This window comes from Myotis yumanensis, unplaced genomic scaffold (assembly GCF_028538775.1).
Source record: "Myotis yumanensis isolate MYYU_CA2020_CCGP unplaced genomic scaffold, mMyoYum1.0.hap1 SCAF_5, whole genome shotgun sequence".
Classification (NCBI taxonomy): Eukaryota; Metazoa; Chordata; class Mammalia; order Chiroptera; family Vespertilionidae; genus Myotis; species Myotis yumanensis.
The window spans coordinates 38,880,868-38,904,865 of record NW_027223756.1 but is presented as its reverse complement, the minus strand read 5'-3'; the positions used below and the strand labels follow the sequence as shown (position 1 = coordinate 38,904,865).

At 40.9% G+C, this 23,998-nt stretch overlaps 1 protein-coding gene and 1 pseudogene across 2 annotated transcripts in view; one reads left to right on the top strand and one right to left on the bottom strand.

Annotated features, from left to right (window-relative positions):
• Window positions 1-20,985, bottom strand: part of BLTP1 (bridge-like lipid transfer protein family member 1) — a 156,150-nt gene extending 135,165 nt beyond the window's left edge. The window contains exons 1-6 of one of the 2 annotated variants that reach the window (XM_070415150.1): window positions 20,754-20,985; window positions 18,746-18,831; window positions 9,191-9,320; window positions 5,076-5,192; window positions 3,818-3,896; window positions 2,165-2,229 (exon numbers count right to left, since the gene is read on the bottom strand). In XM_070415150.1, coding sequence (XP_070271251.1) covers window positions 2,165-2,229; window positions 3,818-3,896; window positions 5,076-5,192; window positions 9,191-9,287 — 358 coding nt within the window. In that variant the 5' untranslated portion in view covers window positions 9,288-9,320; window positions 18,746-18,831; window positions 20,754-20,985. Of the gene's footprint in view, window positions 1-2,164; window positions 2,230-3,817; window positions 3,897-5,075; window positions 5,193-9,190; window positions 9,321-18,745; window positions 18,832-19,126; window positions 19,482-20,753 lie in introns of those variants that run through there. The other variant, XM_070415151.1, reaches the window with a different exon arrangement.
• Window positions 12,737-13,732, top strand: LOC139010126 (poly(rC)-binding protein 2 pseudogene; annotated as a pseudogene).
• Window positions 20,986-23,998: the final 3,013 nt, after the last annotated feature.

The window sequence follows — 23,998 nt, the reverse complement described above, 5'->3', positions numbered from 1 at the left end:
AATTTAAAGATTTTACATTAAGAATAGAAAAGTGTCATTTACAGAGTAAAAGTAAAACTTTACCCTAATATAGCCATACATTTATACTAAAATATAAGTAGCAAAATGTTCAAAGTATAATGTACTTAAACATCACATCAGTATTTAAACTTGTGCTTCATGGAAAGTAGGATTTTTCATAAAATACTAGTTTGTTTTTAAAAACTACTTAATACTAAAATAAAGATTTTATGAACTGTACACTTCAAACCATTTCAAATAAAAGACATAATTACATTAAATATAAGTTACAACAGAAATTTACAAATCCATCTATAAAGTGATAGATGGGAACTTGTTTCTGCTGAGGAAATAATCCAACACAGAGCATCATATGTTAACCAAGAGGCTCAACAGAAAGGTACCACAGTCAGTGCCTTATTTTGTTATGAATCATACAGGTGTTTTTTGAGACTTTTTAAATGTTTGTCCATTTTTGTCCCTACAGAACAAATTCAATTTAAGGCAATTAAAATTAGATATGACCAGTTAGAAGAGTTTAATTTTTTTATGGGTAAAGAAAGTTGTTATTAACTTTCATTTTAGTAGCTTAAGCTATAGTTTAAATATGATATATATATATCCCCCCAAAATGCCAGGGTCAAATGTCCAGCAGCCTACTCAGACATCTCCAATGTGGTGTCTAACAGACATCTCACACTTGATACATCAACCAAATACCTGATTTCCCCCCAAAGCTATTCTACAATATCCCCATCCTATCAACAGCAAGTCAATCCTTTCAATTGCTCTCTTTCTTTCATGCCTTAGATTTATCACCTTTTCTTTCAACATAGATCCGCAACCACTGTCATGGCTCTGGCCCAAGTCACCGTCAACTTGAACGTCTTTATGGAACACAGCACAGTGGCTCCCATCGAATCTCCCTGTTCTGCCCTTACTCCTCTTACTATGCCTGTGCGTTACACACTGGCCAGACTTTCCAAAGCCTAGCTATTTGAAAGAGTAAAGACAAGATCTACCCTCCTTGAAGCCTCTGGTCTGGTTAGTGTCTAGTAGGAGGGTTAGGGCCACATACCTGAACACTAACAAAGCCATGAAATAACTGGGAAGAAAATTCTGAGATGGTAAAATTCTGATGATAAAAGCAGAACCAGAAGAAATTCTAGAGTTTGTTTCCCATTTTCTGTTCATCCTTTTCATACCAGATAAATGATAATTAGTAGACATGTCAGGTAGACGTATGAATAAAGACACCGAAGTTGAAATGTAGAAAAGTGTCTTGGTAGACTGATTAAAGGGTGCTGAGAAGACCATTTATCACCAGTATGGGTCAGGCCAACAGACGTAACATGCAGTAAGGCTAGAAATGTGGGTAAGGGTCCTACTGAGGATGACTCTGAATAAATAATCAGCTAAAGTAAACCAATTTAACCAGGCAAGAGGAAGACAACTAAAAGGATTTTTAGTAAACTGGTGATAAAATCAGAGTTTTGTCAAGTCCAAAGCTTTTAAAAAACATTTTTATCCTATATAATAAAGAGCTAATATGCAAATGGTTGTCATACCATCACACCATAATGGCTCAAATACTCAACACTGGGGAGAGAGGAACGGGGACCAGCCAGGCTGCAGCCTGGGAGAGGGACAAGCCGCCCACCCCAGGCGCGGTCCCGGGCGCCTGAGGCTGCGGCCCAGGTTAAGTCACCCGTCCACAGTCCCCTGCGGCTGCAGCCAGCCTGGGCAAAGCCGCCCGAGTTCTGGGTGCCTGCGGCCAGCCAGAGGGAGGGAATCCCGGATCCCAGGTGCCTGTGACCGGCCAGAGGAGGAAATCCTGGGTCCGGGGTGCAGGGTGAGGCAGAGGTGGTTAGGGGTGATCAGACCAGCAGGGGAGCAGTCAGGGGTGATCAGGTAGGCAGACAGATGGTTAGGGGCAATCAGGCAGGCAGGGAGAGGGGTTAGGGGCGATCAGGCAGGCAGGCAGGTAAGCGTTTAAGAGCCAGCGGTCCCAGATTGTAAGAGGCAGGCCAGGCTGAGGGACACCCCCCCCCCCCCCCCCGCATGAATTTCGTGCACGGGGCCTTTAGTCTATTATAATAACCACAAATGAAAAAATGATTATGTCATCAACAATTTCAAACAAATAAAAAAAATGAAAACTCACCATGCTGCTTCTGCTTTGGGTTATACATTTTCCACCACCGAAAAATTATAAATCCATCTTGAATTCTAAGCAAGATAAATTACAAAAGTGAAAACAAGTAAGAATTTACTTAACTTGATTCTTAGTTAATTATTATATAAGGCAGGCAATTGATAATGAATAAGGAAACAAAAATTCTCAATGGAACACTGGCATACCTAAATGTTTCATACTCTTTCAGTTAATAAAGTAAAAGAGGATATGCACAGGTTTAAATTAGATTCTTCTATTCAGGTAAAATGTAATACTGGATTACATTCAATAGGAAAATGAAGTGCTAACAGAAAACCTTTTTATTTTATAAATATTTTTAATGTTGTAAAAACTACATAAACAAAAGGCCAACTCTCGAAAGGGGGACATTAGCACACTAGAGAAAACTTTTAAAGATAATCTTTCATTTCTGTAATGATATATCACTTCATGCTCCAATTTTAACTTTTACTTTTTACTTTTAATTTGGAATAATTGTAGACTCACAAAGAAGATGCCTCTACTGTTTCAAGAGAAGTATAAGTAGTGCCAAACCCTGGCATCTCTCAAATAATTCAAAATTTTCCAAATTCTAAGTAACAAATTTTAAGAAGATCACAAAAATAAGAGTAAGCTGCCCAACCAGTGTGGTTCAGTGGTTGAGCGCCAATCTATGAACTAGGAAGTCACAGCTCGATTCCCAGTCAGGGCACATGCCTGGGCTGCAGCCTTGATCCCCAGTAGGGGGCATGCAAGAAGCAGCCAATCAATGTTTCTCTCTTATCATTGATGTTTCTATCTCTCTCTCTCTCTTCCTCTCTGAAATCAATAAAAATATTTTTTTAAAATAATAATAATAACAGAGCAAGCTTTTCTTACAAGGCTTACAGAAGAGAGAACATATCAAACATATTATTAATTCTTAATACATTAAGATTTGTGTTTTCTTCTTAAAGTAAAATTAGAGTTGTTAATAGATGCTAAACAATTCTAAACACTTACTACCTAATAAGAACCCAAAGGGTGAGCATTATCTTATCAACATATCTGATCCTTATTTTATATAACAAATGACCACCATAAATTCTACAACAGAAATGATCAGGTAATTTAATGCCTCAATTTTTCATCTTGCAATGAAATGAGATTATTGATTTCTATATACTGCTATTAGGTAAACATTTTGCCAGTCTAAACTTTAGCTAAATTAATCCATGGTTAGAAATATTTTAAAACATTAATTCATTAAGTCTGATTTACTAAAAAAATTATTTCTGATTTATGGTTTGTTTTTTTGTTATTGTTTTATATATATATAATTTTTTTTAATTGGTCTCAGAGAGGAAGGGAGAGGGAGAGAGAGACAAAAACGTCAATGATGAGAACCACGGACCAGCTGCCTCCTGCACAACCCCCACTGGGGATCGAGCTGAAACCCAGGCATGTGCCTTGACTGGAATCAAACCTGTGACCCCTCAGTCCACAAGCTGATGCTCTAGCCCTGAGCCAAACCAGCCAGGTCTGATTTATGGTTTTATTTGAAGAACCAAGTAATATTAAAATAAGTATCATAATTAGAAAATTTTTTCAAGTTTAAGGTAGGTTCTTTTATTTGTTTTAGGTTTTGTTTTTGCTTTTTACCTAATAGACATGTCTTCTGTAATGTAATAGATTTCACGAACCATGATTTTTCCAGAAAGAACAGAGAAAGAGAAGGAGCCTGTTATAGGGGAAAAAAAAACAGCAATTAATTTAATTGTTTTGATAGATAGTAGAGCTCTTAACACTTAAAATAATCTTAGCAATCAATTCATTCAGTAATTAAATGTTCTCTCCTGACTCCCTTCCTGATATCCTTACAGCCTTACTAATTTCTATCATTTTTCCTGAAAAAGTGCCACACATATCATCACTATGGACTGAGTTACTAAAAACCATATAAGAACATTAGTTTTAATAGCTGCTTCATACGACTAATTCTCTTAATTATGCACAGCCATTAAATAAACCCACAACCGTGAGTAATTCACCATTTTTCTCCATTACTCTAGGAACCAATCACTGCCTCAAATTAATAGAAGATTATTTATGTTTGAGAGAAGTTCATGTCCATTAAGAGGTACTCAACTCCAGGAAAGGCTAGAATGGTTCTATTCAGTGCCCCCTCCTCCTTTCTCACGGGTTTGGAACTTTCCAGAGCATATAGCTTCCTAGTACACTCTCCCATCTATCTGCAAACCTCCCACTTATAAGTAGTTAGAAACTAAACTAATAAAGCAGGCCACAAAATGAAATATGACTCCGACTTACAGGTTTTTAAAGTACGGGTTACTTGAAGAAAAAATAAGAGCAAATAATTCATTGGGCATTAGAAACTTTCTCTAGATCAGCTGTTCTCAACCTGTGGGTTGCGACCCCTTTGGGGGTCACCTAAGACCATCGGAAAACACATATATAATTACATATTGTCTTTGTGATTAATCACTATGCTTTAATTATGTTCAATTTGTAACAATGAAAATGGGGGTCACCACAACATGAGGAACTGTATTAAAAGGTCGCGGCAATAGGAAGGTTGAGAACCACTGCTCTAGATGGAATTGAGAGAAATTTCTGTTTCCATATTTTATATCTGTCTATATTTTTTCAAATTATTTTCATGAGTATCTTTTATAAACAAAGTCAAAGAGTAACTATGGAAACACTTTAACAAATAAGAATGAGGTAAAGAGCATAACCTGTTACAGAGAGCTGTAAGAGAGAAATTCAAAGTAGGTTAGTTTATCCTTCATGAAACAATGGTAAATTTCTAAAGCTACTACCTGTTTATAAAATATAAATGTATAATATATACCTAAGATTACACAGAAGAAAATAATGCAGGTTTACTCCAACTCACCAATATGGATATAGCCATGTTTGTATAATCTGTTGACAACCAAGGTTAAAATAAGACCAACATTCCGAGAATTATAATATGTGAGATAAATAATCCATCCACAGGACAAAATGGTAGCTGTTGGGAGAAAAAAGTACAAAAGGATATCACTTTCAATCACGTTAATATCTTAGTAAAACTTTGTTGATAAAAGATCATTTACTACGCTCAGAAATGATAATATGGTAGTAAGTCCTCTTACAATTTAATACCTTGGATTTTAAAATCAGAGGTTAGAGCTACCTTATCCACCTTTCCTCACTTTCTTTTAGTCATTAGCCAGAAATGCAGAGATTCCAATCAGATCCATTAGAGCAGTGGTTCTCAACCTTGGCTTCACATTAGAATCACCTGGGAATCTTTTTAAAATCCATGCCGAAACCGGTTTGGCTCAGTGGATAGAGCGTCGGCCTGCGGACTGAAGGGTCCCAGGTTCGATTCCGGTCAAGGGCATGTACCTTGGTTGCGGGCACATCCCCAGTAGGAGATGTGCAGGAGGCAGCTGATCGATGTTTCTCTCTCATCGATGTTTCTAACTCTCTATCTCTCTCCCTTCCTCTCTGTAAAAAATCAATAAAATATATTTTTTAAAAAAAATAATAAAATAAACTCTGCTTTCTAAAAAGTAATGGAGCCCTAACCAGTTTGGCTCAGTGGATAGAGCATCAGCCTGCGGACTCAAGGGTCCCAGGTTCGATTCTGGTCAAGGGCATGTACCTTGGTTGCGGGCACATCCCCAGTGGGGAGTGTGCAGGAGGCAGCTGGTCGATGTTTCTCTCTCATTGATGTTTCTAACTCTCTATCCCTTTCCCTTCCTCTCTGTAAAAAATCAATAAAAAAATATATTAAAAAAAAAAGGAATGGAGTCAGGGGGTGGGGACTGGAGGGGTCAATGGTGGGGAGAGGGGACATATGTAATACTTTCAACAATAAAGACTTATTTTTTTTAAAAAAGTAATAGATCCTGGCCAGTGTGGTCACTGGTTTAATTCCTGGGTTGTTTGCTCAGTCCCCAGTAGGGGCATGCAGGAGGTAGCCAGCTGATTTTTCTCTCTCATTGGTGTTTCTATCTCTCTATCCCTCTTTCTTCTTCTCTCTCTAAAATCAATAAAAACATTAAAATAAATAATGAAAATAAGTAGGAATTTAGCCCACTTAAAGGCATATCTATATTAAACAGGACATCTTATACTATTTTACTACAATTGATAAAACAATAACCATTTAAGAATGTCTACTTTTATTGAATACACTACAATAAATGATATTCCAAGTTTGACCATTTGTCAATCTATCATGAAGTTTATAATCACTTACAAAATTTATAATATTCCAAAAAAAACTAGATCATGAATATACAAAAGGTAGAACACAATAAAGCATTTTCTGATAATAATATTTTTTACTTATCTATTTTTAAAGTATAACTATTTTCTAAATTAGGACAAAGTAATGTAAACCAATTTAACATGTATAACCTTTTAGCAACATGAAATTAAGTTCTTAACTTTAAAAAAATTATTTAATATGATAAAACAAGGCAGTCACTGATACAACATTTCACAGGGTAGCTTAGATTGATGGTAATAGCTTTGATGTAGCAAGTGTTATGATGTGTCCATAAAAATTATTCCTAGAACAATTATTTCAAAAAATTATTTTGATGACATTTCATTATGTTTTAAGTTTAAAGTCATTTTGTAGTAATTTTTACTGCAAATCACTGTGTCAGGTTGTTGTGGGCCATTCAGAAAGGCAAGAGGTATGTGAACAGAAAGTATGCTTCTAGCGTTAAAGAACATAGGACCTATGGCCTTTTCATTGTGACATGTCCCCACCCCCTTCAATATCATAAGGCCAATCACTGCTTACTAGTAAAATTTGGCAGTTGCTACTCCATCCATAAAAAAAAACAAAAACAAAACAAAACAGTAGGTAGACCAAGATGGCGGCATAGGTAAACACCGGAGACTGCTGCCGCAAACAACCACTTCAAAAATACAACTAAAAGACGGAACGGACATCACCCAGAACCACAGGAAGGCTGGCTGAGGAGAGACTCTTCAACTAGAAGGAAAGAGAACAGCATTCCGAGGCTCAGAGGAGGCGCAGTGTGGAAAATTTAAAGGTGCGGGGGTGCGCACGCAGGGCGGGCTGGTGGCTGAGGGCGCGGTTGTCGTTTTCAATCAGGAGGGAGTCTCAGACTCTGAGCTCCAGATCCGGGCGAGTCTCTAGAGACTCAGACTCAAACGGGAGAAGCGGGATTGTCTAGCATCAGTTGGAGCGTGAGGGCAGCTTTCTCTCCGAGGTTTGCAGCAGTTGCCAGGGTTCTGAGAAGCAGAGCCTCTGGGAACGGGACTGAGAGCAGCCATAACTGCTCCCTCCGCCCGCCCTGTTGATCCCGCCCCGCCCAAGCCCTGCGCAGAGCCATTTGCTGGATTGCCTCAGGCAAAGGCTAGATTAGCACCTCTTCAGAGGACATAAGTTTTCCCACTGCAGACACAGCTGATTCTCACAGCTAGTCGGCCTGGTGGTCAAATCCCTCTAGTATTAACTACAACAATCAAGACTTAACTAGAACAAGACTGCGCACAAAGACCACAAGGGGGTGCACCAAGAAAGCATAAAAAATGTGGAGACAAAAAAACATGACAGAAATGGAGGATATAGAGCTAAAAAATGCAATTTTGAGGGCTTGTAATAAACTTGAGGAGAGCCTCACGAAAACTAATGAGACCCTTGATGCTATGATAAAGAAACTAGAAATTAAGCATACACGGACTGAAATAAAGAATATTATACCCAATAGCAGACCAGAGGAGTGCGAGAATCAAGCCAAAGATTTGAAATGCGAAGAAGCAAAAAACACCCAACCGGAAAAGCAAAATGAAAAAAGAATCCGAAAATACGAAGATAGTGTAAGGAGCCTCTGGGACAGCTTCAAGCGCACTAATATCAGAATTATAGAGGTACCAGAAGATGAGAGACAGCAAGATACTGAAAACTTATTTGAAGAAATAATGGCAGAAAACTTCCCCCACCTGGTGAAAGAAATGGACTTCCAAGTCCAGGAAGCGCAGAGAACCCCAAACAAAAGGAATCCAAAGAGGACCACACCAAGACACATCATGATTAAAATGAATGCCAAGAGCAAAAGACAAAGAGAGAATCTTAAAAGCAGCAAGAGAAAGAAACTCAGTTACCTACAAGGGAATACCCATACGACTGTCAGCTGATTTCTCAACAGAAATTTTGCAGGCCAGAAGGGAATGGCAAGAAATATTCAAAGTGATGGATACTAAGAACCTACAACCAAGATTACTTTATCCAGCAAAGCTATCATTCAGAATTGAAGGTCAGATAAAGAGCTTCACAGATAAGGAAAAGCTAAAGGAGTTCATCACCACTAAACCAGTATTATACGAAATGCTGAACGGTATCCTTTAAGAAGAGGAAGAAGAAAAAGGTAAAGATACAAATTGTGAACAACAAACATGCATCTATCAACAAGTAAATCTAAGAATCAAGTGAACAAATAATCTGATGTACAGAATGAACTGGTGATTATAATGAATCAGGGACATAGAAAGGGAATGGACTGACTATTCTTGGGGGGGGAAAGGGGAATGGGAGATGCGGAAAGAGACTGGACAAAAATCGTGCACCTATGGATGAGGACAGTGGGTGGGGAGTGAGGGTGGAGGGTGGGGCGGGAACTGGGAGGAGGGGAGTGATGGGGGGGGGGGGGAAGAGGAACAAATGTAATCTGAACAATAAAGATTTAATAAAAAAAAAATGAAGAAAAAAAAAAAAACAGTAATGTAGCCCTCGCCAGTTTGGCTCAATGGATAGAGCGTTGTTGAACTACGGATTGAAGGGTCCTGGGTTCGATTCCTGGTCAGGGCACATGGGGGTTGCAGGCTCGATCCCCAGTGTGGGGCATGCAGGAGGCAGCTAATCTATGATTCTCTCTCATCATTGATGTTTCTATCTCTCTCTCCCTCTCCCTTCCTCTCTGAAATCAATAAAAATATATTTTTTAAAAAGTAATATACAAAAAAATACATTTTACTTACCAACGAGGAGCCACACAACATTAGAATTGTGTTCTGTAAGAAAATCTTCTAATTGGGTGATACTAGGAACAATACTGTCATTCTTCCTTTGATCCATTATTGAAGTTTTTCCAGAGCAGCATCTAAAGGTCTAAGAGTTCAAAGGTTAAATTTAGAATCAGAGAATTATTAATCTGCAAGGAAAATCATGTAAGGGGGGGAAAAAGTGAATTTAATAAATATGAAAGTTTATTAAATCACATTCTGTGCTTTCAATGATAAAAATGCAAAAATACAATAAATAACAAAACATGTCCACATTTCTATCTAAATATATAAAAGCCTAAGTGACCAAACAACCAGTCGACCGGTCACTATGATGCACACTAACCACCAGGGGGCAGATGCTCAATGCAGGAGCTGCCCCCTGGTGGTCAGTGCACTCCCACAGCCAACCTCCCATGGTTCCTCCCCCTGGCCGGCTGGGCCTGATCGACCCTGATCGGGACTGGGCAAGATGGCCCCAATCAGCCCCAATCACCGTCCAGGCTGAGGGCCCCACCCGTGCATGAATTTGTGTACCGGGCCTCTAGTAAAAGTCCATAATTATGAACACTGCAAAGATAATCAAGTATTTCCAAAGATCCTCTTTACCCTTAAGAAAATACAATGTTACATGTCAATTATATCTCACAATATAAAACTGGAGCTTGGCCAGCATGGCTCAGTGGTTGAGCTTTGACCTATGAAGCAGGAGGTCATGGTCCGATTCCCAGTCAGGGCACATGCCCGGGTTGTGGGCTCAATCCCCAGTATAGGGCCTGCGGGAAGCAGCCGATCAATGATTCTCTCTCATCATTGATACTTCTCTCTCTCTATCTCTCTCACTCTCTCGCCTTCTCCCTCTCCCTTCCTCTCTGAAGTCAATAAAAATATATATTTTTTTAAATACGGTTAAAAAAAACTGGAAAAAAAATGTTCTCAAATTTTTCAAAGCTTTGAAAATTCTATGAACCAGCAACTTAAAATGTGGGAGCTAACTTTAAATATGAGCTTTCTCTTTCTCCCTTTTTTAGTTTTTTTAGACTAAAAAATTTTTTAAAGGAGGAAACATTTTGAAAACACCTTTAATCTAAAACCAAATATTCACATATAATGGTTTACATAATAACATATGTACCTATTTCATACGTATTTTTATCATTTTACAGATGTATCACCAGCATAACACTAGGGGTGAAAAGATCTTCTGCTTCCTGGAAATATTCCAGGAGGGATATGTCCCAGCATTCAGCTTTCCACATGAAAAGGGGGTCTGTTTTGAATCAAATCCAAGGGCAGGTGCTCTATTCACCAAAAGGATCTAGAGTCTCCATCCCAATCTCCATCACCTACCACTGTAACAACCCACAGCCAAAGAGAATGTAAAAGGAGGGTGTTAGGTTGCAAAGGCAGAAAACTGCAGCGTCACAGCTTTCACCAACATTTTTCCAGGTTCAGCTAATGCAAAAACTTACTTAAGAGAAATTAACAGATAAAGGCTCAATAGTTAAGAGAACATACTTTGAACAAGTACAGAAGTAAAGGGTAAGACTTAATAAAGGCCCTAAAATGAGACATGGACATTGTAGTATAAAGGATGTCAACACACAATGGACACAGAATCAGGCTTAACTGGGGCTGAGCCCCATTGTGTAAGTGGACACCACCAATTCCTTAGTGGAGAGGAACTAGAGACTGATGTAAGAACCTACTGCATAACCTTCAGAGAGCAAATGATGGCCTGAAAACAAACTGGTTGCTTCCTCTTCCTCTCCCCTTCCTGAAGGGTTCATCTAAAAGCCACGAAGTAGGCAAAGTAAGGCCAGCATCTGCACCTGGGGAAGAAAGGGACAGGAGTCTCATGGCTAGAGGGGATGTTAGAGGTGAACAAGGATAAATAAGTATCCACCTGTGTGATGAAGAGGCTAGCAGAACAGCAGCAGTGCCTCAGGGTATCAAAGCCTTAGCAGCATGAGGAGGCCATGTGTGCAGAGGAGGTCAGGCACAGCACGCTGGAGCCTGAGTGGAAGGAAAGGGGCATCCATGGTGGGGGACAGGGCAGGAGAAGTCCAGCTCAAGGTGCCAGAGCCTGAGCACAGCAACAAGAACATCTGCATGGGGAGGCTCCTGGTGCAGGGGGTCAGAACCCAAGAGGAAGACCTGCATTGAAGGCTTAGTCCCCAGTGTGGGCCATGCAGGAGGCAGCCATTCAATAATGTATCTATCTCTCTATCCCTCTCCCTTCTTCTCTGATATCAATTTTTTTTAAATGTTTTTAAAGAAAGAAAATAAAACTCTTAAAAAGCTGTAGAAAACATATCTACAAACAGGATAAAAAGAACTGATTTCGCCCTAGCTGGTTTGGCTTAGTGGATAGAGCATCGGCCTGCGGACTGAAGGGTCCCGGGTTCAATTCTTGTCAAGGGCACGTGCCTGGGTTGTGGGCTCGATCCCCAGTAGGGGGCATGTAGGAGGCAGCCAATCAATGATTTTCTCTCATCATAGATGTTTCTCTCTCCCTCTCCCTTCCTCTCTGAAAAAAGATATTAAAAAAAAAACAAAAAAAAAAAAAAAACCACTGACTTCAACTTCTCCAAATCTCCAGGAACCATGATATTGATTGATGACTGATTGATCTATCTATCTATCTTCACCTGAGGATATGCTTTGTTTTGTTTTTATTGGTTTTTAGAAAGAGAAATATTGACGTGAAAGAAACATTGATCAGTTGCCTCATGAAGGCGCCCTGACTAGGGAATCGAACCAGCAACTTTTTGGTGTACAGGACAAAGTTCCAACTAACTGAGCCACCCAGCCAGGGTGAAAACATGATATTTAAATGGTACCCACCTTTAATAGTCCACCAGATGAATTACTACCACCAGCATATTCCTTAACATGATCAGCGATATAGAAATCAACAGAGATTTCCATAAATGAAAAGGTTTAATCATCTCACTTCTATATCCTATACATTGATTAGTTGTGGGGTTTTATTTTGCTTTCTGTACTGGCTGAAAAACACACTCTGAAGTTTCTTTTAATTCTTTTAGTCAAGAATTCAATGTATCACTTCCATTTTTATTAGAAATATACCAGAAAGCCGTAACACTAAAAAGCATTAGCAAACTTGCCCTTGCTGGGCAGCTGAGTAGTTAGAGTGGTGTCAGGACACGCCAAGATTTCGGGTTCAGTTCTGGGTCAGGGCACAAATAAGTATCAATCAATGGCCTAGACTAGCAGAGGCAGCAGCCCAACATCCGGAGCAACAGCAGCCTGCGCCCTCTCCCCTCTCCCGCCCCAGGGTCTCTTTCCCCCTTTCTCCTCCACCCCACCTTTCTCCTCCACCCCACCTTTCTCCTCCACCCTCCCTTGCCTTCCCGCCTCCCCTATTGTTCTGCCCCGGGCCTCCTGCCTTTCCCCTTCCCACCTGCTCCCCTTTTCCCTCAGTCACCTCACACCTGCAGTTCTTGGCTTTCACCCTCCCTCCCCCTGCCCCCCCACCAGTGACCAAAGACTTGACCACTCAAAGTCCAGCTCCCCAGAATACTGCTCGATATGGGCACTGGTGTGTGACTGAAGGTTGATTAAATGTCACTCTCACCATCCGCCTACTTACGCATGGAAAGGAAGTTGGCAGTATCATGGGAAAGAAAGAAGAATCAGTTAAGAAGATGCGCAAGGAGTGTGGTGCATGTATCAACATCTCAGAAGGGAATTGTCCTTAGAGAATTATCACTTTGACTGGACTCACTAATGCCATCTTCAAAGCCTTTGCTATGATCACTGACAAACTGGAAGAGGACATCAGCAGCTCTATGACCAATAGCACAGCTGCCAGTAGACCCCCAGTCACCCTGTGGCTGGTGGTCCCTGCTAGTCAATGTGGCTTTCTCATTGGGAAAGGTAGCTGCAAGATCAAGGAAATAAGAGAGAGTACAGGGGCTCAGGTCCAGGTGGCAGGGGATATGCTCCCCAACTCAACTGAGCAGGCCATCACTATTGCTGGCATTCCGCAATCCATCATTGAATGTGTGAAACAGATCTGCGTGATCATGTTGGAGTCCCCCCTAAGGGTGTGACCATCCCATACTGGCCCAAGCCGTCCAGTTCTCTGGTCTCTTTGCAGGTGATCAAGCCTATACCATTCAAGGAAAGTGTACCATTCCACAGCAACAGTCTCATTTTCCCATGACGCATGGCAACACCAGATTCAATGACATTGAATCCAGCTCTCTAGAGGTGAAAGGCTATTTGGGCAGGCTGGATGCATCTGCTCAGACTACTTCTCATGAACTCACCATTCCAAATGATTTGATTGGCTGCATAATCAGGCGTCAAGGCGCCAAAATCAATGAGATCCATCAGATGTCTGGGGCGCAGATCAAAATTGCGAACCCAGTGGAAGGATCTACTGATAGGCAGGTTACCATCACTGGATCTGCTGCCAGCATCAGCCTGGCTCAATATCTAATCAATGTCAGGCTTTCTTCGGAGACAGGTGGCATGGGGAGCAGCTAGAACAATACAGATTCATCCATAATCCTTTTTCTGCTGTTCACCACCACTCATGATCCATCTGTATAGTTTCTGAACAGTCAGCGATTCCAGGTTTTAAACAGTTTGTATATTTTCAGTTTCTACACACTTTATCAACCACTCGTGATTTTTTTAATTAAAGCATTTTAATTCCTTTCTCTGTTCAGCTGTTAATGCTGAGATCCATATTTAGTTTTATAAGCTTCTCCCTGTTTTGTTTTGTTTGTTGTTTTTTGGCTCATGATTTTTTTTGTTTGTTTGTCATAAAATGTAAGAGTGGAATATTAATACATTTCAGTTTAGTTCTGTAATGTCAGGAATTTTTCAAAAAAATTAAAAGATGGACTGAAAAAAAGGATCAATCAATTAATGTATCAATAAGTAGGAAACAAATAGATGTTTCTCTCTCTCAAATAAATATAATTTTAAAAAGCATTAGCAAAGTAAAATTCTAAAGGTTTCTTGTAATAAAAGTATTTTCATTTTTGTATCTGGCCCTTAAGCTCCTCTCTTATCTTCTACCTTAAGTCCATTCAGTCAGAAAACCTTACCTAATATATCTTCAATCTATCCACCCAACAATAGGTAAGGTCTTTGGCTGTGGGGAGAGAGGGAGGAGGAAACTGGTCACATGTGTTCACCAACAGTCTCATCGTATCAAGTTTAAAGAAAGTATTTTTTATTAGCATGTTGTTATGCAAAGAATCCAACAGATTCATTTAATAGCCAATTCCTGTGAGCTGAGAATATTGCTCCACTTGAAATTGAACTTTTATGTAAAAATTTTTTAAAAGGCTGCTTTAGGAAATTTTATGGGAATATGACTTACACAATACTACTGGTGACATGTGATACAGCACTCTAATGGATATGGAGCTAGATAGAAACATACTTCACAAAGTACAATAAGGTCAGTAGTTTGAAGTCTAGACCAGTGGTTCTCAACCTGTGGGTCACGACCCCTTTGGCGGTCGAACGACCCTTTCACAGGGGTCGCCTAAGACCAACCTGCATATCAGATATTTACATTACGATTCATAACAGTAGCAACATTACAGTTATGAAGTAGCAACGAAAATAATTTTATGGTTGGGTCACAACATGACGAATTGTATTTAAAGGGCCAGAAGGTTGAGAACCACTGGTCTAGACTCTAAACATTTAGGTGGATATTATCTTACTCCTTGAAATGTTAATTCCATGGAATTAGCTCACCATGAAAATAGAGCTCCCATGGCACTAGCTAACATTTATTTACAGCTTGCTATGTGCCAGGCACTGTTCCAAACACTTTACATGTGTTTACTCATCTAACCATCACAAATAACTACCCATTTACAATTTTCCCCTTTTACAGATGAGAAAACTGTGGCAGAAGCTAAGCACAAACACAGGTTAGGGTCCATCTAAGATCATAACCTAGACAGATCATCTGGCTTTAGAGTCTGTTATATTGCTTCTCATCACTTATGTTCACTGAAATCAGTAACAATCTCTTGGTTTTCCATTTCTTTTCTATGAAAAATTAGTTCCCTCCTCCCAACTCTAGATTCTAGTTTAGGAGCTATTATGAATGTTACCAAAATTCATTTTTTGGTATAATAAATTCATATTTTGCCCACTAAGACATTTTTCTCCTAAAAGGGTGGCCCCTTAAATCAAAGATCAGCAGTTTTTTGCGTTTTTTTTTTTAGATAACCACAAGCAATAACACATGAAGACTGATGTGTTACAGAGACTGATTAACAGCAAAGAAGGCCACATTGTGAAGTAAGCCAAATCCAACTGAACCACTCCCCACTTTTCTGCACCTCCCTCTCTCCTGGTCAAATTTTTAAAGAGCTTTGTCCCCTAAAGAAATTGACAACTGATAGAAGGTATGTGGTAGTTTTAAAATATGTCCAAAAATTATTTGATCTTCCTCCCTTCAGAGGTGGAGCTTAAGTAATTCCCCTCCCAAATGTGGTCTGGACTGAATGGTACAATTCTAAGAGAATATGGCAGAAGCAATGATGTATAACTAGATCACAGATGGCATCATGGCCTCCTCCTTGCTCTCTGTCTTGGGTCATCTGTTCTGGGGGAACCAGCTGCCTTGCTAGGACACATAAGAAGCCCTAGAGAGGTCCATGTGGTGTGGATTTGAGGCCTCAAGCCAACAGCCATGTGAGTGAACCAACACGGAGGCAATTCCTCCAGCCCCAATTGAGTCCCTAGATGACTAAGTCCCAGCCAAGATCTTGGCTACAACCTCTTGAGACCCTAAGTCAGAAGTAATAAGCTTAGTAACTCCCAAGTTCTGAGTCCATAGAAACTCTGAGATAATAAATGTTTTAAGCCACAGAGGTTTGGGATAATTTGTTACTCAGCAATAGATAACTAATATAAAGTATAAGGAAGATAAGCAAAGTAGCTCTACTCATATGGTTCATACTTATCATCGTAAGCTAAACTACCCCCACTCTTCTTCCCTCTTCCTTCTTACCAAGAGATCAGAAGTCAGCAAGCCCACATCAAAAGGCTACCAATCCCATGAGCGAATAATTTCCCTCTTCTAACCATTAGTGGGTGTCTCCTGCATGGACTTGTGAAGCAACCTCCACTCTGCCTCCTACCAATTTATCTGTATCCATAATCATCACTACCTCCCTACCTCCTGTCTCAGTAGAAGTCTATAGAAAGTACCTTTGACCTGCATCCCTTCCAGCTTAGTCAGTGATCAGCTATATCAATTATTCTTCCTCATTCTGTTATCTTCATATTTTCTTTCTGATGGCTTTTTGTCCTAGCAAATAAAGAGTGTACTATAAATGTATTCATATCACTCATACCTTTAAAAAACAAAAGCCCTCTCTCAAATACATCTCTTTAGCTACCCTCTCTCTATTTTACTTAAAACCAAAGTTTCTGAAAGATTAAATGACATTAGGTATTTCAATTTCCTCATCATTTACCAAGTGTGAACTGGCTCCACCTATATAATTGCTCTTGCTCAAGTCAACAACTGCTTGACTGCTATGTCCAATGGATACTTCTGTTGTCCTCATTTTATTTGATGTCTCAAAGATGTCTAATATTCATTCCTTTTCTCCAAACTCAGTTCCTTCACTGACTTCTGTGACTCTCCTGATTTTCTCCTACTTCCCTGTCCATCCCATCTCCTTTGAGGTGTGTTTTTCTTCTACCTTAACCTTAAGAATTAGTGTACCCCATCCTTACTTCTCTTCTATCACTTCACATGTTCTCCCTGAGTGATCTCATCCATTCGCACTGCTTTTAATTATCACCTATAAATGGAGACTCCACAATTTATACCTCAAGATGGGTCTTCCTAACTCAGATTCATATACACAACTACATAATGACATTTCTTTTTTTGTTATTCCTCACCAAGGATATTTTTCCATTGATTTTTAGGGAGAGTGGAAGAGAGGGAAAGACAGAGAGAAACATTGATATGAGAGAAACACATCGATTGGTTGCCTCCTGCATGAGCCCCAACTAGGGCCCCGGCCGGGGAGGAGCCTACAACCAAGGTATGTGCCCCTGATGGGAATCGTGCCCGGGGGCCCTTTGGTCCATAGGCTGATGCTCTATCCACTGAGCCAAACTGGCTAGGGCTACCTAATGACATTTCTTGGTGGAAATCACAGAGGCCTCAAATACAATACCTCCCAACTAAACTTATCTCCTCCAATCATGTTCCCAATTTATTGCTCTTCCTATTCTCTCTCAGAAATAGCCCCAGAATCCACTCAGTTTCCCAAGCCAGATATCAGGTAATCCATTTCATTTACCCTGCAAGTATTTATTAAATATTATGTGCTTGAACATGACAGCAACCAGGAAGTACTCTGACTCTACTTTCCTTCAACCCAATAATTCTTACCCATTCTATCTCCTTTGCATCTGTATAGTCATCTCCATCCCTTAATTCCCATTTGCCCTGTTTTACTTCTGACTCTGACTCTCATTTGCCATCTGGTCTTATTACAATAGCCTCTACTTGATCCCCATGGTTCCAAGCTCACCTCTCTCCAATTCATCATCCAGAATGCCTATTTGACCATGGCACTTCTATTTGTCACATGTGAATTCCCCCAAATTTCCTCAAATTAAAGAGTTAATTTGTTCATCTCTGATGAAATTTTGAAATTCTATCACTATCTTTAACATGAAAAACAGTATGCTAAAATGAAGTCTGTAAGAATCTGAGTTTCCCACTGTACCTTAAAGTACTACTAATAGAATACCTTCTTTTATTATTTACAATAATATGAAAGATTTATTATAAATACAAACATCTACCATAGGGTTGCATAGTGCTGCTTTCCCAGTCTTTTAAATAAACCAAAATCATCCTTGCATATAAAATTAAGGAAATGTATGGGTCACAATAATATTACCTTCTAGAAAAAAACTCACTACTCTAGCACTCTTCAGGGCCATTTAGACCACTCTATTACTCGAAGCCTGAAATAATGCCTGACATATGGTACTTGTTAAATATTTACCAATGAATTAAATGTTCCTTAATCATGTTTAACCATGCCTTCTACTATTCTCCATAGAACTCATAGTAAAAAAAAAATACTTGAGTTTTAACTACACATACTATTCTATGAAGAACAAACAAAAAGTCAAACAATTTTCTTCATTTCTTTTTTAAACCCTTTATATACAGGCAGATTAATGTACTTGCAAAAGAGAGAAAAGAACAGTGACACTTGATAGAAAATCAAGCCAAAACTTTCTGTGGCCTTATTCTTCCAATACACAAGCTCAGCACATGACTCAACTGTCAGTTAGGTATCAGTAGTTCCAAAGTCAAGTATAATGATTGGCAGGTCAAGTTATACACCACCCCCACCCAACCCTCATTCCTTGACCATTTAAGCAGATCAAAACACAACTGAAACAGAAAGTCAGAAAATTTCCTCTATCTGAACTTTAATTGGAAATTATATTGTTTCCTAACTTAGCCGAAATATTTACCTGTTTTTATTCCCAGAGTCTTCAATGTTGTTTTTCCTTCTCCTTATCTTCAGAAGGCCCATCTACAGTGTTTCATCTTAACAAACCTAAAAAAGAACAAAAAACATTTCAACAAATTATACAAGATATTCTGGCTTTAAGAGAAATTTTACCATTTCAGATTAAATTATTTGATTACATAAAAGTATTTAATGTTAGTTCAATACTATATTTCATTCTTTAAAGTTTCCAAATAAAAAATACTCCTAGAATACTCTTGAAAATCTAGAATAAGACCACAATTTCCAAACTATGGCCTACCAAACATTTGAAAACTACTTACTGTACTTATGGAAAAAGCATGATTATGGTCGTTAGAGGGTTCTAGAGGTCGAATCCTACCTTTAAAACATTCTCTAAGTGTGGCCTTGAAAAAGTTCTCTCAAATTGCTGGTCTCTGCTGGCAAGAGCAGCTCCTCAGTTTTTTTTTCCTATTCCCAGCACCTAGCACATTTCTTAACAAATGAAAACCAACCTGCAAATAACACTGATTAAGGGGCTGTAACCAGGAGTCCAATCACCCGGTTTAAATCACAGCTCTGACTTTGGACGAATTGTTTCTTTTCTTTTTCTTTTTTTTTTTAACTTTAAGATAAATTATTGAGTAAATTTATTGAGTAAATTACAGAAGTGGAAAACAGTAATTCCTAGAAGAAATGGGCTTAGAAAGCATGTTATAGACTTAAAAGAAGGGCCCTTGGAGTTTAGGGCATGAGAAAGCTAATGCTAAGGTGCCTGAAGGGAAGGGGGGGAGGGAAGGAAGGGAAAGGGGAAGGGAAAGGGAAAGCAATAGGCACAGGCATGCTCCCAGGAGGGAGAGCACTTTGGACGAGTTGTTTCTTAGGCTATGGCTTTAGTTCTCTCATCTGTAAAATGAGAATAAAAGGCCTTACATGATAGGATTGTTATGATGACTACATGAGGTAGTATATGCACATCGTGTACCACTCAATAGTTTTATAAGATAAATATTCTGGCCCGGCAGGGCGTGGCTCCGTGGTTGTTGACCTATGAACCAGGAGATCACAGTTCGATTCCAGTCAGGGCACATGCCCGGGTTGTGGGCTCCATCCCCAGTGGGAGGCATACAGGGAGGCAGCTGGTCAATGATTCTATTTCATCATTGATGTTTCTCTCTCCCTCTCTGAAATCAATAAAAATATATTTTTAAAAGAAATATTCTGGTATATTCCTCTGTTTTTATACTTGGTGGGTCTAGTTAACTTAGACTACATCAGCTTCACTGCCGTGAATGAAGCGAAAGCAGCAACATGAAACCAGTTGAAACTTACACACTTGGACACTTCCAATACCATGGTTTCCTTACAGAGGAAATTTACAAGAACTCTTGGCCTTTGACCAAGTCCCTAACTTTCTACAGGTAAAAACGAAGGCCGGCGCAGTGGGAGGGTGGGAGGTAGGAGACAACTAACACTCTGAAAAGGAAAATCAACTTCCTTTCACCTCCCTTTGACCAAGATAACGTTTCCGCTGAAATGTGTTCTCTGCCATAGTGCAGACTCAGCAAGCACCCATTCAGAATACAAAACACACCCCGCCCGGGTGCCGAGGGGGGTCCGAGGGCTCCACCGCCCCTGCTCAGCAGCCTGCAGTCGCCCGCAGCCAGGTGCTCGCGGGGCTGACGCCGCGGCCGGCAGGTGCACGGTCCTCCCGCGGAGACCACACCCGCGAGCGGGCGCCGCCCACCTGCCTCCTCCCCAGCCGCCGGGCCTCTCCGGCATCCCAAACCCCGCCAGCCGACGGTCACGGCCCTTCCAGGCCTTCCCACTGACCTACGACACCGGTCTCAGGTCCTGGTGCTGCAGGTAGGGAGAGCAAAAGACGGCGAATGTGTCGACACCACAGGAGGCAGTTGAGATGAAGCCAAACCTCCCCACCTCCGACCCTCCTGAGGTCCCGAGACACTGGACAAAGTGCTGACCAACCGAACCCGGTCCCGTCCCCTCACCTGGGCGAGCGACTGGGGCGGTCCGGAACCGCCCGGCCTCTCATCGGAGGATGCCAAGGGCCCTGGGCAGCGGGGCAGCGCCGAGCGTCCGCGGCCTGCCGAGCTCTGCCCGCGCGCACGCCCTCTAGCCCTGCCAGCCGGGCCGCCGCCGCCGCAGGTCCAGCCCGCCTCCCGAGGTCCGGCCCGGCCCAGACCACTGACACAGAGGGAGGCGGAGGATGGGGGCGGGGGTCCGAACGGAGGCCCGGCGGTACTGCGGCTGCGTCAACGGGTAACGTCCTACCTCACGGCGCCGGCGCCTGGAGGCACGCCAGCCGAGCCCCGCCCAGGAACTGGCGGCACCTCGCCCCGCCCACCGGGCTGTGGGCGGAGCCTGGGCCGTGAGGCACAAATTGTAATGGGAAAAGTGGGCAACCGTCTTAACTCTGCAGAAGCTTCCTGGTTGCCTGGAGCAGATATGAAATATGCACATAAGACAAGTAGACAGCCCGGCCGCTGTGGCTCCGGAAGCCACCATTCGATGCCGTGGTCAAGGCACATGCCCGGGTTGCAGGCTCGATCCCCAGTGGGGGACCGTTCAGGATGCAGATGGTCAAAGATTGTCTCTCATCATTGATGTTTCTCTCTCTCTCCCTCTCCTTTCCTCTCTAAAATCAATAACATGTATATTTTTTAAAAAGACAAGTAGACATGCAATTACTAACAGTGTTAAGTATGGGCCAGGTGCTGTTCTAAGCACTTAATCCTCTCAAAACCCTTATCCCCATTTCGTTACACTTCACAAATGAAAAACGCAGGTATAGCGAGAGTTACATATCCATCACCTCGCATCGTTGCAATTTTTTGTGTGTTCAGTGAGAACTCCCAAAATCTACTCTCTAGTAACCTTTCAGAAAATTTACCATCCATTCAGCTATTCAGAAAGTTGTTAGAGCTTGAACTCTCATTTCAGGGAAAAAAGTCAAAAGCCAGATGTGAAGTAAAATAATTAGAGATAACCAAAGTATCAATTTCAATTTATAAATTAGCCTGGTGAAATAAATTATTAAAATAATAACATAGCCCTAGCTGGTTTCGCTCAGTGGATAGAGCGTCAGCCTGCGGACTCAAGGGTCCTGGGTTTGATTCCGGTCAAGGGCTTGTACCTTGGTTGCGGGCACACCCCCAGTGGGGAGTGTGCAGGAGGCAGCTGATTGATGTTTCTCTCTCATCGATGTCTCTGACTCTCTATCCCTCTCCCTTCCTCTCTGTAGAAAATCAATAAAATATATTTTAAAAATAATAGCATAGTGATTAGTTATAAATACTGAGACTTATCAAGTGCTCAATAATATTGAAAAAGTTTTATTTGCATAGTACATTTCTTTCAGACAACAACACCAGAGGCAGGAATTAATACAATATTCCTCTCAAAGGTGAACCAAACTATGACAAAGAGTATCCAGGTAATTTGCTCAAGATCATTACCTCTAAAAAAAAAAAGAGAAGTTATTTGATAAGAAGAGACTTCAGAGCCCACAATCTTGGTTTTGTTGGTTAAAAATAACCATGGAAATTTCCAGATACAAAGGAAGAGAGTAGTGATTCCTCATGTATTTCTTACCTAACCTCATCAATTATTAATATATACCCCATTTGACTTATTCAAAGCACTCAATTCCAAGACCCCAAATGAATAAGCATTTTAGCATGTCTCTCGATAAAACCAGAACTCTTTATTTCATATCTCTCTTTAGGTTTCATTAAATCATCAACAGTTTCCCATTTGAGTTTTATTTTTGTTTTTTATTTGTTTTTGTTTGTTTTTTGTTTTATATATATTTCATTGATTTTCCACAGAGAGGAAGGGAGAGAGACAGAGAGCCAGAAACATCGATGAGAGAGAAACATCGACCAGCCGCCCCCTGCACATCTCCCACTGGGGACGTGCGCGCAACCCAGGTACATGCCCCCGACCGGAATCGAACCCGGGACCCCTCAGTCCACAGGCCGACGCTCTATCCACTGAGCCAAACCGGCCTCGGCTGTTTTTTATTTGTTGATAAAATACTTATTTTCCTAAATCATTTTCAACATTCTGGAATATCACATTACAATTGTATAGTCAATGAACTTGTTCTTCTGGCTTGCATTTTCTATAAAGTAAAAGTTCAATTGAATTCTAGTTATTTTTTTTAATAACATACCTTTGGAATGTCAAAGGTATGTTATAAATAACATCACTTTTTTCAGACCCCTTTGGGCACAACCATCAGACCAGGGAGGAGACCACAAATCCCCTCATTGTTAATTGAGTTAATTGTTGACTGTTAACTATCCTGTACCCACCTGTATAAAAGAAGTACAGTATGCGTCTACCATTTCACTTTTTATCCAAACCCAGTAATCCTCCCCTCCCCTCACCTTTCCTTTTTTTCCCTACTCCCTAATCTACCACCAATGGATTTCAGGTAACCCACTTACACCTCCTCTTTTGATTATAATGCATAAAATAAGGTGCAAAACTGCCATTTCTCAGAGCACTCTCTCAATCTGTTGAGATTTTGCTTCCTGACAATTGTGGTCAGTTTGTCTCAAATAAACTCACAAAAATTCTCTACAGTTTTGTATGTTTCTTACATTTGACACTACACACTCACAATAGGAAATGTCTGTGGATTTTTAAAACTGCAAAATACATTCCAGGTAAATCCCTTTAGTGGATGCTCACTAGCTCTCAGACATCACTCTGCCTTGGTTAAATAAAATCGACCCACAGGGACAATGGGAAGAACTTTGTTAGGCAAACATCCAGCTTCCATATCCGTCCGGAAACGTCACTTTTTGTTGTGTTATTCTGATAAAGAACGCAGGCCTTTAAAAAGATGAGCACTCCTGAGCTCGTTTTCTGAGACACCCTCTTGATTTCTCCCAATCCATTTTCAGACTGGAGGCTCCAAAAGGGCTGGACAAGTATCACGTTCACTGAACTGGCCCCAGCACCACCACAGGGCAGGTTAGTGGACTCCCTCTGGGGTTGAGGTCCTGGGCTAGGCTGAGGGCCAGCGGCCAAAGTGCACTGGCGCTGGCCCACTGGAGAGGGCAGAAAACGGGGCCATGGCTGGCTCAGCCGAGAGGTGCCGCACTCAGGATATCCTCCGCGCAAAAGGAGGAAACGCAAGCCACAGGCTTAGGGCAGGGAACAGACTTTTCTTCCCAAGTTGCAGCCGGGATCTCCCAAAACAAAAACATATTGAGGCGTCGCC